At 47.6% G+C, this 13,548-nt stretch overlaps 1 protein-coding gene across 2 annotated transcripts in view; it reads left to right on the plus strand.

Moving 5' to 3' along the window:
• The window catches only part of obscnb (obscurin, cytoskeletal calmodulin and titin-interacting RhoGEF b), an 896,193-nt gene that overhangs the window by 861,499 nt on the left and 21,146 nt on the right, over nucleotides 1–13,548 (plus strand). For both annotated transcript variants that reach the window (XM_038798455.1, XM_038798456.1), the window contains 3 exons: nucleotides 1,282–1,443; nucleotides 3,247–3,325; nucleotides 12,011–12,250. In XM_038798455.1, the coding sequence (XP_038654383.1) occupies nucleotides 1,282–1,443; nucleotides 3,247–3,325; nucleotides 12,011–12,250 (481 nt within the window). The remainder of the gene's footprint in view (nucleotides 1–1,281; nucleotides 1,444–3,246; nucleotides 3,326–12,010; nucleotides 12,251–13,548) is intronic.

Genomic DNA, 13,548 nt, shown 5'->3' on the forward strand with positions numbered 1-13,548 from the left:
TTATTCTCGGCCACCCGACCTTGACGCTTGCGTCTTTCCCCTCAGCCGCCCCGAAAGACGAGGCAGCTTGATCTTGCGGGGCGGCGGAGGGGAAATAGTGCGTCCGATTGAGACGCCGACCCGACGATCAGTGGGCACCGATCGCAGGCCTGGCCCCTCCCGAGCACAGTCGTGGTGCTCATTCCCCACCAGGCCCCCTACAAGCCCCAAAACGGGCATCTCACGGCGATTTCACGACGGCAGCGACCAGGTGTGGTTGCCGCCGTCGTGAAACGGTCGCGAACGGCAGGCCGCTCATCCCATCCGGGTTGGAGAATCGCCGGTTGCCGTGAAAAACGGCGAGCGGCGATTCTTCCGAGCGGGGGGTGGGAGAATCACCAGGGGGTCGTGAAATTAGTCAGGGGGCCCTCCCGCGATTCTCCCACCCGGCGTGGGGAGCGGAGAATCGCGCCCTATAAAACTGATTAACGGGAGTAAACTACAATTTTAAATGTTCTTATGATATTGATTTCCATTTCAATGTGAATGGATTGAAATGTTAAGGAAGATTGACTTGCTAAGAGTTATTTTAAGTATTGTGTATAACTAAACATCAAGGATTCAATTTCCTCTAGTAGTGGGCGGCACAATGGCACAGTGGTTAGCACTGCTGCCTCACAGCTCCAGGGACCCGGGTTCAATTCCCGCCTCGGCTGACTGTGTGGAGTTTTCGCTTTCTCCCTGTGTCTGCGTGGGTTTCCTCCGGGTGCACCGGTTTCCTCCGGAGGTTAGGTGGATTGGCCATGCTAAATTGCCCCTTAGTGTTAAAAAAGGTTCGGTGGGGTTACTGGCTTAAGTAGGATGCTCTTTGCAAGGGTCTCTGCAGACTCGAAGGGCCGAATGGCCTCCTTCTGCACTGTAAATTCTATGATTCTATAATGTTTATGTAAAATTCCTTTCTGCACTGTTTTAACACAGAAATAATTTTATCACCTTAAATAAATTGGTGCATGGGAAACTATAATGCCAAGTTACAAGAACGTTTAAAAATCTACAAAGCTATGTAGCAACAGTTGGAAGGTGGAATCAGACTGGATAGCTCCTTTGTGACCGACATGGACACGATGGGCCAAATGGCCTCTTCAGTTTTTTAGATCAGCCCCATTTAAATTCAATGAAAAAAAGCTACCCACCACCTTACAGTATTTCTCAATCACTTTGCCCCAGTAGCATCAATCGTTTTCTTGAAATGTATTAAAGTACATTATAATATATTATCATTGTCCAAAAAATCTTTTTCAGGTGACGAGTGGAAAAATATTGCGTCTGACCTTTCTGAATCCTGCTTTTATGCCAGTAACCTGCGTAGGGGAGAAACCTATACGTATAGAGTTGCGTATGTCAACAAAGCTGGGAAAGGGCAATTTAGTCGGCCATCTGCTGAGGTTATCATTGGGGAGACAGGTAAGTTCATAAAACTCTTCAATTTTGTTGGACAGTGGGTGGAATCTTACCAGAATTTGGCAACAAGTCATGCTCAGACGGAATACTGGCATGTAACCTTCCAGCTGAACAAACCAGGGCCGGAATTCTCCGACCCCCCGCAGGGTTGGGGAATCGCCCGGGGCCGGCGTAAATCCCGCTCCTGCCGTGGCCGGAATTCTCTGCCACCCAGGAATCGGCGGGGGCGGTAATTGCGCCCCGCCGGTCGGCGTGCCCCCCGCCCCGATCGGTGGGCACCCCGCGGCGATTCTCCGGCCTGCGATGGGCCGAAGTCCTGCCGCTGTCAGGCCTCTCCCGCCGACGTGGTTTAAACCACTTCTGTGCCGGCGGGAGCAGGCGGCGCGAGCGGGCCCCAGGGTCCTGGGGGGGCGCGGGACGATCGGACCCGGGGGGTGCCCCCACGGTGGCTTGGCCCGCGATCGGGGCCCACTGATCGGCGGGTGGGCCTGTGCCGTGGGGGCACTCTTTTTCTTCCGCCGCCGCCATGGCCTCCACCATGGCGGAGTCAGAAGAGGCCCCCTCCACCGCTGACGCTCCGGCGCATGCGCGGACTCACGCCGACCGGTGAAGGCCTTTCGGCCAGCTCCAACGCCAATCGGCGTGGCGCCAAAGGCCGTTGGCGCCAGTCGGTGGAGCGGGAGCCACTGCGGCGCAGGCCTAGCCCCTAAAGGTGCAGAGAATTCCGCACCTTTGGGGAGACCCGACGCCGGATTGGGTGGCGCCACTCCGGTACGCCGGGACCCCCCCGCCCCACCGGGTAGGGGAGAATTTCGCCCCAGTTTTCTCACGGAATCTTGAGCCTCTTTGCCCAAAGGAATTGAGTGGAACCAGCTCAAAACAAATCAGGGCACCTTCCTTAAAGGGCAGCGTTGCAGCCGAATGGTCCCCAGGCCACATCACGGAGGTCTCGGCCCTCCTCCCTGACATTCATCGCCAGCAAACCCACCCCAATCTACGCTCTGCCCCTGCCCAGTGTGACATCACGTCGGCGAGGTATGAATATTCATTTGACAAGGGGACCGTTAATAGCATTTAAATGTATTAAAATGAGGCGTGATTCGTGACATTGCCAGAGAAACGTTATCTCTCCGGCGAGTATCTGGTTTCCTGATTCTCGCGGGATTTTCCTCCCTCACCACCGATCCCACAGGTGGCAAGTGCGACCTCAAGATTCCGCCCAGTTTGTTAGTATTTGACTTAAAGATCATCAATGCCACAGAATTGTATAGAATTTATAGCACAAAAAAAAATAACTGTCCAACTGGTCTGTGCTAATGTTTACATTCCACACGAGCCTCCATCCAACGTGTCAGTTGTGACTCAGTTGATAGGACCTTTGACTCTGTGTCAGAAGGTTGTGTGTTTAAGTCCTATTCCAGGACTTGAGCCAAAGCCTTGATATTGTCCAGGTCTAACATGCTGCATTTGGACATGGACTGCTTCGGTACCTGAGTTACAACTGCTGAACATTGTGCAAACATTATCAAACATCCACACTTCTGACCTTACAATGGAGGGAAGGTTATTGATGAAACAGACTAGGAATCTACCCTGAGGAACTCCTTCAGTGATGTCCTGACACTGAGATGATTTACCTCCAACAACCATAAACCATCTTCCTTTGTGCTAGGTATGACTCTGACCAGTGGAGAGTTTGCCTCCTGATTCCCTTTCAACAAATGTGGCAGTTTAATTTGTTTCTTTTCTGAAATGTTCCTTCATTGCATTTTATTTTTCCTTTCTTTCTCCATTCTTTCCTTTTAGAAGTAGAGTCGCATAGTGTACATGGAGAGAAGCTAGCATCAGTGCATCAGACATACACATTTTTCACAGAGATAAACAGGTATATGAACTACCTTTAACATAAATGTGGATAACTGGATTGTGTGAGGTGCAGGATAATGCATAGGTAGGATTGCTTTAAAATAGAGCAAATAACATAGGGTGAATTCATTACATAAAAGATAGCACATAATCAGGAATATGCACAGAGGATAAAAATTGAGATACAATATGTTATGTACTGGAGCTATACAGCCAAAGGAAAAGAGTTATAATTTCCAGACCATTGACGTAAGGCTCACCGGCCTGTAATTACCTGGATTATCCTTGCTACCCTTCTGAAACAAAGAAACAACATTAGCTGTTCTCCAGTCCTCTGAGACTTCACCTGTAGCCAATGAGGATACAAAGATTACTGTCAAGGCCCCAGCAATTTCCTCCCTTGTCTCCCTCAGTATTCTGGGGTAGATCCCATCAGGCCCTGGGTACTTAATGTTTTTCAAGACCGCCCAACACCTCCTCCTTTTTGATTTCATTGTGCCCCAGGCTATCTACATACCCTTCCCCAGACTCATCATCCGCCAAGTCCTTCTATAGTGATGAAGCTTCTTTAGGATTCCATATTCCTTCAAGACAAATGGCTTATTCTGTATCTTGTAAGGAGTGATTTTAGCTATAATTTGCTAGAATTGCGAATATGATTATAAACATGAGAAATAGGAACAGGAATAGTCCATGCAACCCCTCACGCCTAGTTAATCATTCAGTCAGATCATGATACATCTTCCATCTTCACTTTGAGTACTTTGCATCAGTATTCACCAAAGAGAAGGGTCTGGATTCTCTGTCAGCGGGATCCTCCGTTTCGCCGGCAGCGCACTCACGCGTGCGGATTTCCCTGCGGCATGGGGGTGCCCACAATGGAAAACTCCATTGGCTGGCTGCCGGGACAGATAATCCGTCTGCTGGCAGGGTGCACCGCACCAGAAAACAGGTGAGGCGGGACAGAAAGTCTCGCCCAAGGACTTGGTGGATGATGAGTCTGGGGAAGGGTGTACAGTTAGTACAGGTCACATTTGGAGGGCACTATGGAGGACTCGAGCAGTGAGGCGATATGGGCAGAGCTCAGAAATAGGAAGGGTGCGGTAACAATATTGGGGCTGTACTCCAGGCCACCCAACAGCGAGCTTGAGATAGAGGTACAAATATGTAAACAGATTATGGAAAGATGTAGGAGCAACAGGGTGGTGGTGATAGGAGATTTTAATTTTCCCAACATTGACTGGGATAGACTTAGTGTCAGAGGTCTAGATGGAGCAGGATTTGTAAGGAGTATCCAGGAGGGTTTTCTAGAGCAGTATGTAAATAGTCCAACTCGGGAAGGGGCCATACTGGACCAGGTGTTGGGGAATGAGCCCGGCCAGGTGGTTGACGTTTCAGTCGGATTACTTTGGGAATAGTGATCACAATTCCGTGAGTTTTAGAATACTCATAGACAAAGACGAGAGTGGTCCTAAAGGAAGAGTGCTAAATTGGGGAAAGGCCAACTATACCAAAATTCGACAGCAGCGGGGAATGTGGATTGGGAGCAGCTGTTTGAAGGTACATCCACATGTGATATGTGGGAGGCTTTTAAAGAGAGGTTGATTAGAGTGCAGGACAGACATGTCCCTGTGAAAATGAGGGATAGAAATGGCAAGATTAGGGAACCATGGATGACAGGTGAAATTGTGAGATTAGCTAAGAGGAAAAAGGAAGCATACATAAGGTCTAGGCGACTGAAGACAGACGAAGCTTTGGAAGAATATCGGGAATGTAGGACCAATCTGAAACGAGGAATAAAGAGGGCTAAAAGGGGTCATGAAATATCTTTAGCAAACAGGGTTAAGGAAAATCCCAAAGCCTTTTATTCATATATAAGGAGCAAGAGGGTAACTAGAGAAAGGGTTGGCCCACTCAAGGACAAAGGAGGAAAGTTATGCGTGGAGTCAGAGAAAATAGGTGAGATTCTTAATGAGTACTATGCATCGGTATTCACCGAGGAGAGGGACATGACGGATGTTGAGGTTAGGGATAGATATTTGATTACTCTCGGTCAAGTCGGCATAAGGAGGGAGGATGTGTTGGGTATTCTAAAAGGCATTAAGGTGCACAAGTCCCCAGGTCCGGATAGGATCTATCCCAGGTTACTGAGGGAAGTGAGATAGTTGCAGATAGCGAGGAGGACTGTCAGAGAATACAACAAAATATAGATAGATTGGAGAGTTGGGCAGAGAAATGGCAGATGGAGTTCAATCCAGGCAAATGCGAGGTGATGCATTTTGGAAGATCAAATTCAAGAGCGGATTATATGATCAATGGAAGGGTCTTGGGGAAAATTGATGTGCAGAGAGATCTGGGAGTTCAGGTCCATTGTACCCTGAAGGTGGCAACGCAGGTTGATAGAGTGATCAATAAGGCATACAGCATGCTTGCCTTCATCGGACGGGGTATTGAGTACAAGAGTCAGCAGGTCATGTTACAGTTGTATAGGACTTTGGTTTGGCCACATTTGGAATACTGCGTGCAGTTCTGGTCGCTACATTACCAGAAGGATGTGGATGCCTTGGAGAGGGTGCAGAGGAGGTTCACCAGGATATTGCCTGGTATGGAGGGTGCTAGCTGTGAAGAAAGGTTGAGTAGATTAGGATTGTTTTCATTGGAAAGACGGAGGTTGAGGGGCGACCTGATTGAGGCCTACAAAATTATGAGAGGTATGGACAGGGTGGACAGCAACAAGCTTTTCCCAAGAGTGGGGGTGTCAGTTACAAGGGGTCACGATTTCAAGGTGAGAGGGGGAAAGTTTAAGGGAGATGTGCGTGGAAAGTTTTTTACGCAGAGGGTGGTGGGTGCCTGGAACGCTTTACCAGCCAAGGTGGTAGAGGCGGGCATGATAGCATCATTTAAGAAGCATCTAGACAGGTATATGAATGGGCGGGAACAGAGGGAAGTAGACCTTGGAAAATAGGAGACAAGTTTAGATAAAGGATCTGGATCAGCGCAGGCTGGGAGGGCCGAAGGGCCTGTTCCTGTGCTGTAATTTTCTTTGTTCTTTATTCTTTGAAATAGCTGGGGCCTTAACAAATATCTTTGCGGCATCCTTGAACATGGGTGAGGTACTGGAGGACTGGAGAATTGCTAATGTTGTCCCCGTGTTTAAGAGGGGTAGCTGGGATAATCCAGGTAATTATAGACCGGTGAGCCTGACGTCAGTGGTAGGGAAGCTGCCGGAGAAGATACTGATGGACAGGATCTATTCCCATTTGGAAGAAAATGGGCTTATCAGTGATAGGCAACATGGTTTTGTGCAGGGAAGGTCCTGTCTTACCAACTTAATAGAATTCTTTGAGGAAGTGACAAAGTTGATTGATGAGGGAAGGGCTGTAGATGTCATATACATGGACTTCAGTAAGGCATTTGATAAGGTTCCCCATGGTAGGCTCAGAAAGTGAAGTCTCATGGGGTCCAGGGTGTACTAGCTAGATGGATAAAGAACTGGCTGGGCAGCAGGAGACAGAGAGTAGTAGTGGAAGGGAGTTTCACAAAATGGAGAACTGTGACTAGTGGTGTTCCACTGGAACCACTGTTGTTTGTGATATACATAAATGATCTGGAGGAAGGTATTGATGGTCTGATTAGCAAGTTTGCAGATGACACTAAGATTGGTGGAGTAGCAGATAGTGAAGGGGACTGTCAGAGAATACAACAGAATATAGATAGATTGGAGAGTTGGGCGGAGAAATGGCAGATGGAGTTCAATCCGGGCAAATGCAAGGTGATGCATTTTGGAAGATCCAATTCAAGAGCGAACTATAAGCTCTGGGGAAAATTGATGTACAGAGAGGTCTGGGTGTTCAGGTTCATTGTACCCTGAAGGTGGCTGTGCAGGTAGATAGAGTGGTCAAGAAGGCATACGGCATGCTTTCCTTCATCGGACGGGGTATTGAGTAAAAGAGTTGGCAGGTCATGTTACAGTTGTATAAGACTTTGGTTCGGCCACATTTGGAATATTGCATACAGTTCTGGTCGCCACATTACCAAAAGGATGTGGATGCTTTGGAGAAGGTGCAGTGGAGGTTCACCAGGATGTTGCCTGGTATGGAGGGCGCTAACTATGAAGAGAGGTTGAGTAGATTAGGATTATTTTCATTAGAAAGACGGAGGTTGAGGGGGGACCTCATTGAGGTCTACAAAATTATGAGAGGCATAGACAGGGTGGATAGCAAGAAGCTTTTTCTCAGAGTGGGGGACTCAATTACATGGGGTCACGAGTTTAAGGTGAGAGGGGAAACGTTTAAGGGAGATATGCGTGGAAAGTTCTTTACGCAGAGGGTGGTGGGTGCCTGGAACGCATTGCTGGGGGAGGTGGTAGAGGCGGGCTCGATAGCGTCATTTAAGATATATCTGGACAGATACATGAATGGGCAGGGAGCAGAGGGATACAGATCCTTAGAAAATAGGCGACGGTTTTAGATAGAGGATCTGGGTCAGCGCAGGCTTGGAGGGCCGGAGGGCCTGTTCCTGTGCTGTAATTTTTCTTCTTTGTTCTTTGAGATCAAAAAGGAGGAGGTGTTGGGTGGTCTTAAAGTAGGTAACGAAAGACAAAATGCTAGAAATTCTCAGCAGGTCTGGCAGGATCTGTAGGGAGAGAAAACTGCTAACGTTTCGAGTCCGATGACCCTTTGTCAAAGCTAACAGACAGAGAAAGTGGGAAATATTTATACTGTGGAGTGAGAATGAAAGATGAGTCATAGCCACAGAAACCCAGGGAAACCGGGTGCTAATGGCCACTGTAACCAAGGGGAAAGAGTGCTAATGGCAGTCCCCAGAGAGGATAAAAGATGTGAAAAGTCAAACAGCAGGGAAACTAACATCAGAGGATGAACTGTAGATATGGGGGAGGGGAAGAGGGAACCAAAGAGGAGAAAGGTTAAGGAAAGGTGGATAAGATTGGGGGGGGTTAAATATATATTAAGAAAGAAAGAAATGGTAAAAGACAGTTAAAATGAAATGGGATGAAAAGAAACGGGTCGAGGTGGGGTTGAGATGACCATCTGAAGTTGTTGAATTCGATGTTGAGACCGGAAGGCTGTAGCGGGCCTAACCGGAAGATGAGATGTTGTTCCTCTAATTTGCGTTGAGCTTAGCTTTGACAAAGTGTCATCGGACTCGAAACGTTAGCTCTTTTCTCTCCCTACAGATGCTGCCAAACCTGCTGACATTTTCCAGCATCCACAGTAAAATGCTTTTGTTAAAGTAGGTACGTCCCCAGGGCCTGATGAGACATACTCCAGAATACTGAGGGAGGCAAGGGAGGAAATTGCTGGGGCCTTAACAAAAATCTTTGCATCCTCACTAGCTACAGGTGAGGTCCCAGAGGACTGGAGAATAGCTATGTTGTTCCTTGGTTTAAGAACGGTAACAAGGATAATGCAGGAAATTACAGGCCGGTGAGCCTTACGTCAATGGTAGGGAAATTATTTGAGAGGATTCTTCGAGACAGGATTTACTCCAATTTGGAAGCAAGTGGACATATTAGTGAGAGGTATCATGGTTTTCCAACTACCTTGTGTCTCACTAACTTGATTGAGTTTTTCAAGGAAATGACAAAGATGCTTGATGAAAGTAGGGTCGTGGACATAGTTCACATGGACTTCAGTAAGGCCTTTGACAAGGTCCCTCATGACAGACTGATACAGAAGGTAGCAGTGGAAGGGTGCTTTACTAAATGGAGGGCTGTGACTAGTGGCGTTCTGCAGGGATCAGTGGTAGGACCTTTGTTGTTTGTAGAATAGATTTTTAAAATAATCTTTATTGTCACAAGTAGGCTTACATTAACGCTGCGATGAAGTTACTGTGAAAAGCCCCTGATCGCCACATTCCGGCGCCTGTTCGGGTACACAGAGGGAGAATTCAGAATGTCCAAATTACCTAACAGCACATCTTGTGGGAGAAAACCGGAGCACACGGAGGAAACCCACGCAGACACAGGGAAAACATAGACTCCAAACAGACAGTGACCCAAGCCGGGAATCGAACCTGGGACCCTGGAACTGTGAAGCAACACTGCTACCCACCTTATATATAAATGATTGGGAGGAAATGTAACTAGTCTGATTAGTAAGTTTTGTGGATGACACAAAGGTTGGTGGAATTGCGGATAGCGATGAGGGCACAGCAGGATATAGGTCAGTTGGAGATTTGGGTGTAGAGATGGCAGATGGAGTTTAATCCAGACAAGCATGAGGTAATGCATTTTGGAAGGTCCAATACAGGTGGGAAATATACAATAAATGATAGAACCCTTAAGAGTATTAACAAGCAGAGGGATCTGGGTGTACAGGTCCATAGGTCACTGAAAGTGACAATGCAGGTGGAGAAGGTAGTCAAGAAGGCATAAGGTATACTTGCCTTCATTGGCCGGGCCATTAAGTATAAAAATTGGCAAGTCTTGCTGCAGTTGTATGGATCCTTCGTAGGCCACACTTAGAATATAGTGTTCAGTTATGGCCGCCACACTACCAGAAGGATGTGGAGGCTTTGGAGAGGGTACAGAAAGATTTACCAGGATATTTCCTGCTATGGAGGACATTATCTATGAGGAGAGGTCAGAAAAACTCGGTTTTGCTCGCTGGAACAATGGCGGTTGAGGGGCGACCTGATAGAAGCCTACAAGATTATGAGGGGCATAGACAGAATGGATAGTCAGAAGCTTTTTCCCAGGTTGGAAGAGTCAATTACTAGGGGTCATAGGTTTAAGGTGCGAGGGACAAAAATTAAATGAGATGTGTGAGGGAAATTTTTTTACACAGAGGGTAGTGGGTGCCTGGAACGCGCTGCCGGAAGAGGTAGTGGAAGCAGGGACGATAGTGACGTTTAAGGAGGGTCTTGACAAATACATGAATAGGATGGGAATAGAGGGATACGGACCCAGGAAGTGTAGAAGGTTTTCAGTTAGACAGGCTGCATGGTTGGTGTAGGCTTGGAAGGCTGAAGGGCCTGTTCCTGTGCTATACTTTTCTTTGTTCTTTTACTGACCGATCCCCAAACCTCTGATAATTCAAACTTTAACTATGATCAATAAAGCCAAAAGAAGGCACTCCATTGGCTGAATTGAAATTAAATGAAAATGAAAATCGCTTATTGTCACGAGTAGGCTTCAATGAAGTTACTGTGAAAAGCCCCTAGTCGCCACATTCCGGCGCCTGTTCGGGGAGGCGGTACGGGAATTGAACCGTGCTGCTGGCCTGCCTTGGTCTGCTTTCAAAGCCAGTGATTTAGCCCAGTGTGCCAAACCAGCCCCTGAAAAGTCCCTAGTCGCCACATTCCAGCACCTGTTCGGGGAGGCTGGTACAGGAATTGAACCCGCGCTGCTGCCTTGTTCTGTATTACAAGCCAGCTGTTTAGCACACTGTTTAACACCTGCCCCCTGAAGTGAGTTTGATTGCTGGGGAGGGAACATTTATTCGGGCAGGAAAGTGCCAGGTAAAGACCCCACTGCCTTCCCGCCTGTGCCCAAAGTTTGGGGTGGGAAGGCTCATGGATGACCTTAGTGCCCACTTAAGAGTCTCATTCCTGCTATCTCTTGTATTTAACCAATAGCAGACAGAACAGAATCCATACGGGAAGCCCAAAAGGCTGCAGGCTTTGGTCCATTTTTCAAAGGCACTCGATGCCCGATGAAGGGACTTGGCATCAGTCAATCTGCCCTTTCCTCCAAACCCACCCCCTCCATCTTCTCCTTAGCCAGCTACCCCCTCTCTGCCACCCCAATTCCACCCTCATTCACCTACTGCCTAGGATCCTTGCTGATCTTGGGCCTCTGTTGTACGAATTGTCAGCAGTTGCCAACCCTACCCTGATGGCATTGCCTGCAATGGAGAGCTGCCAGCCTCTGATTTGGATTAGGCTCTTGGGGGGAGTAAGGATTTAACTCCTTGGGTCCTTGGTCCTGAGGAAGGCCTGTTGTTAACAGGGTGGGCCTTCCTCAAAGTAGGCAATGTGTGGCCCTCCAGCTGGCAGACAAGACTCCTGTTGCCTGGATTAAATTCTGCCCTATTTGTTAACAGATTTGTCCTTAGTAATTAATTAATGAAAGAACTAAATTATTGAGTGAAACTGAAAGCAAGGTTTTGGGAAACACTTCCTTTAAAAAATACTCCCTCATGCCGAAAGATGGTGTTTCTTGCTGAACTCTGTCTTTTTACCACTTCAGCCAGCACTCAACCACAATTTGCAATTGTATAGCATCTATTGTACAGAAAACATAAAGTGCTTCACAAGAGACAGAGAAGAACATTAAGCAGGAGACATGTTGAATGGGAAAAGGTGGGATGAATAGTTGGAGCTGGCCCAAATGCACGGCTAAAGGTAATTGGGCAGGAATTACCTCCAACTTGCACTGTCTTAATCTTGACAGAATCAGCAGTAATCCCAATTCTGCGTATGTGAGTGGCCTCTGCTACACATCCAGCAACGGAACAGTTAAAACACTGATAAAATTTCCGGCCATAAATAGTTTAATGGGGTTTTTGCCGGAAGGAGAGAGGGAACCGTGTACGGTAATATTAGATAAGATTGGAAGCATAATAACATTTTCACTTATTAACACTTCTACTTATTCCTAGCTTTAGTTCATTTTATGTTAATATGATTAATTACATTATTTTACATTTCATTCTATGCATTTTTTGATTTTGTTTAAAAGAGGGCGCTTCGGCATCATAAAGAAATGCACAGAGAACTCCTCGAGCAAGTCATTTGCAGCTAAAATCACTCCTTACAAGAAACAGAATAAGCCATTTGTCTTAAAGGAATATGAAATCCTAAAGAAGCTTCATCACAACAACATTGTTCAGCTTCACGGTGCTTACATCACACCTAAATACTTAGTCCTGATCCAAGAACTCTGCGAAGGGAAAGAGCTATTTCACAACTTGGCTGAAAGGTAAAGACGAATCTCTTCTGTGTGAATCACAGTTTAGAGAGTTTTATTCGGCTCCTGGCTATATTGGCCCAACTTTCTTGCACCTTCATTGTGTAAAATGCTGTTATCTGAGTTGTGTTTACCCACCGAGGCGAAGGTGACCATATTCATCATCTGGGGTGTTAGGTAGGGATTCAGTGTACGTATGTGTTAAGGCCAACTTGAACCCAGAAGGTTCTACTGTAAATAGGTCAGAATACTGCAGACGATTGAGTTTTAGACGAGTTACTGGCTCGGGATTTTGTCGCCTTGCTTTTTCTCACTGCCTTTGTGCTTACTTTCAAAGGAACGTTATTTGGTTGCGGCAGGCACAGCAATCCTTGGCTAGCATCTCCCAGGATGCAAAGTCAATATCAAAACTAAGTGAAGCCTTCAGAGTGTCCTTGTAGCGCTTCCTCTGACTGACATGAGGAAGTACCCAGATATAGAACTTTTCATTTTGTTTTTCTACCACTATTCCTTACACTAAACCCATCTCTGGAGACAATGCAGCCACTTTGTTTTTTGCCTTTTATTCCCTGTCTTCCTCTTTTGCTTTCACTTTTACTGCCTCTTGTTTCTAACCCAGTTTTAAAACAAGTAGTTATTTTTGTAAAATCATTTAGTTGGTTGGTAAGATGTGAACTTCCAAATAACCCGTTCCTTCCCGCTACCCCAAAACCCAAACACAGTGGCCTGAATTCTTCGATTTTGAGGCTATGTCGTGGCGTGGCGTTTTACGTGGGAAATATCGGCGGCGCCCCAGCACCGATCCTCCGACCAATGAAGGGCTGGAAGCCGCGCCACATAAAACGCCCGGCCTCCCTGAATTAAATGGCCAGAGAATTGCTGGGTCCATGGCCGCGCAAGCGCACAGCGATGACCTGCAGCTGTTGCGCCATGCAAGGTGGTGCCAGCCGTGCACGGACCAACCTGCCAGATAGTGCGCCCTGGACACACCCTCGCCACTCCCTGGCCACCCTCCACCAGTATCCACAACCCTCGCCGAAGCCCCCCCCTCCCGACCAGCAGCACGGCTCCCACCCGACTATGGCGCTGCTGGACACAGACCGCAGTCGCCATGCCGGGTTCCCACATGGATGGGACGGCGTCGTGAACTTGGCCCAGCAAGGGCGGAGCATCATGAGAGGGCCTTCAGGTGACGTACTGAGGCCATCCCAACGGCCTGCGCCGCGCGCCACAAGGACGCCGTTTTGGAGAGGGCGGAGCATGGGCAACCTGCGTAAAACAGGCGCCACCCACTATTCGGTCATAAAAAT

This window comes from Scyliorhinus canicula, chromosome 5, assembly GCF_902713615.1.
Source record: "Scyliorhinus canicula chromosome 5, sScyCan1.1, whole genome shotgun sequence".
Taxonomy (NCBI): Eukaryota; Metazoa; Chordata; class Chondrichthyes; order Carcharhiniformes; family Scyliorhinidae; genus Scyliorhinus; species Scyliorhinus canicula.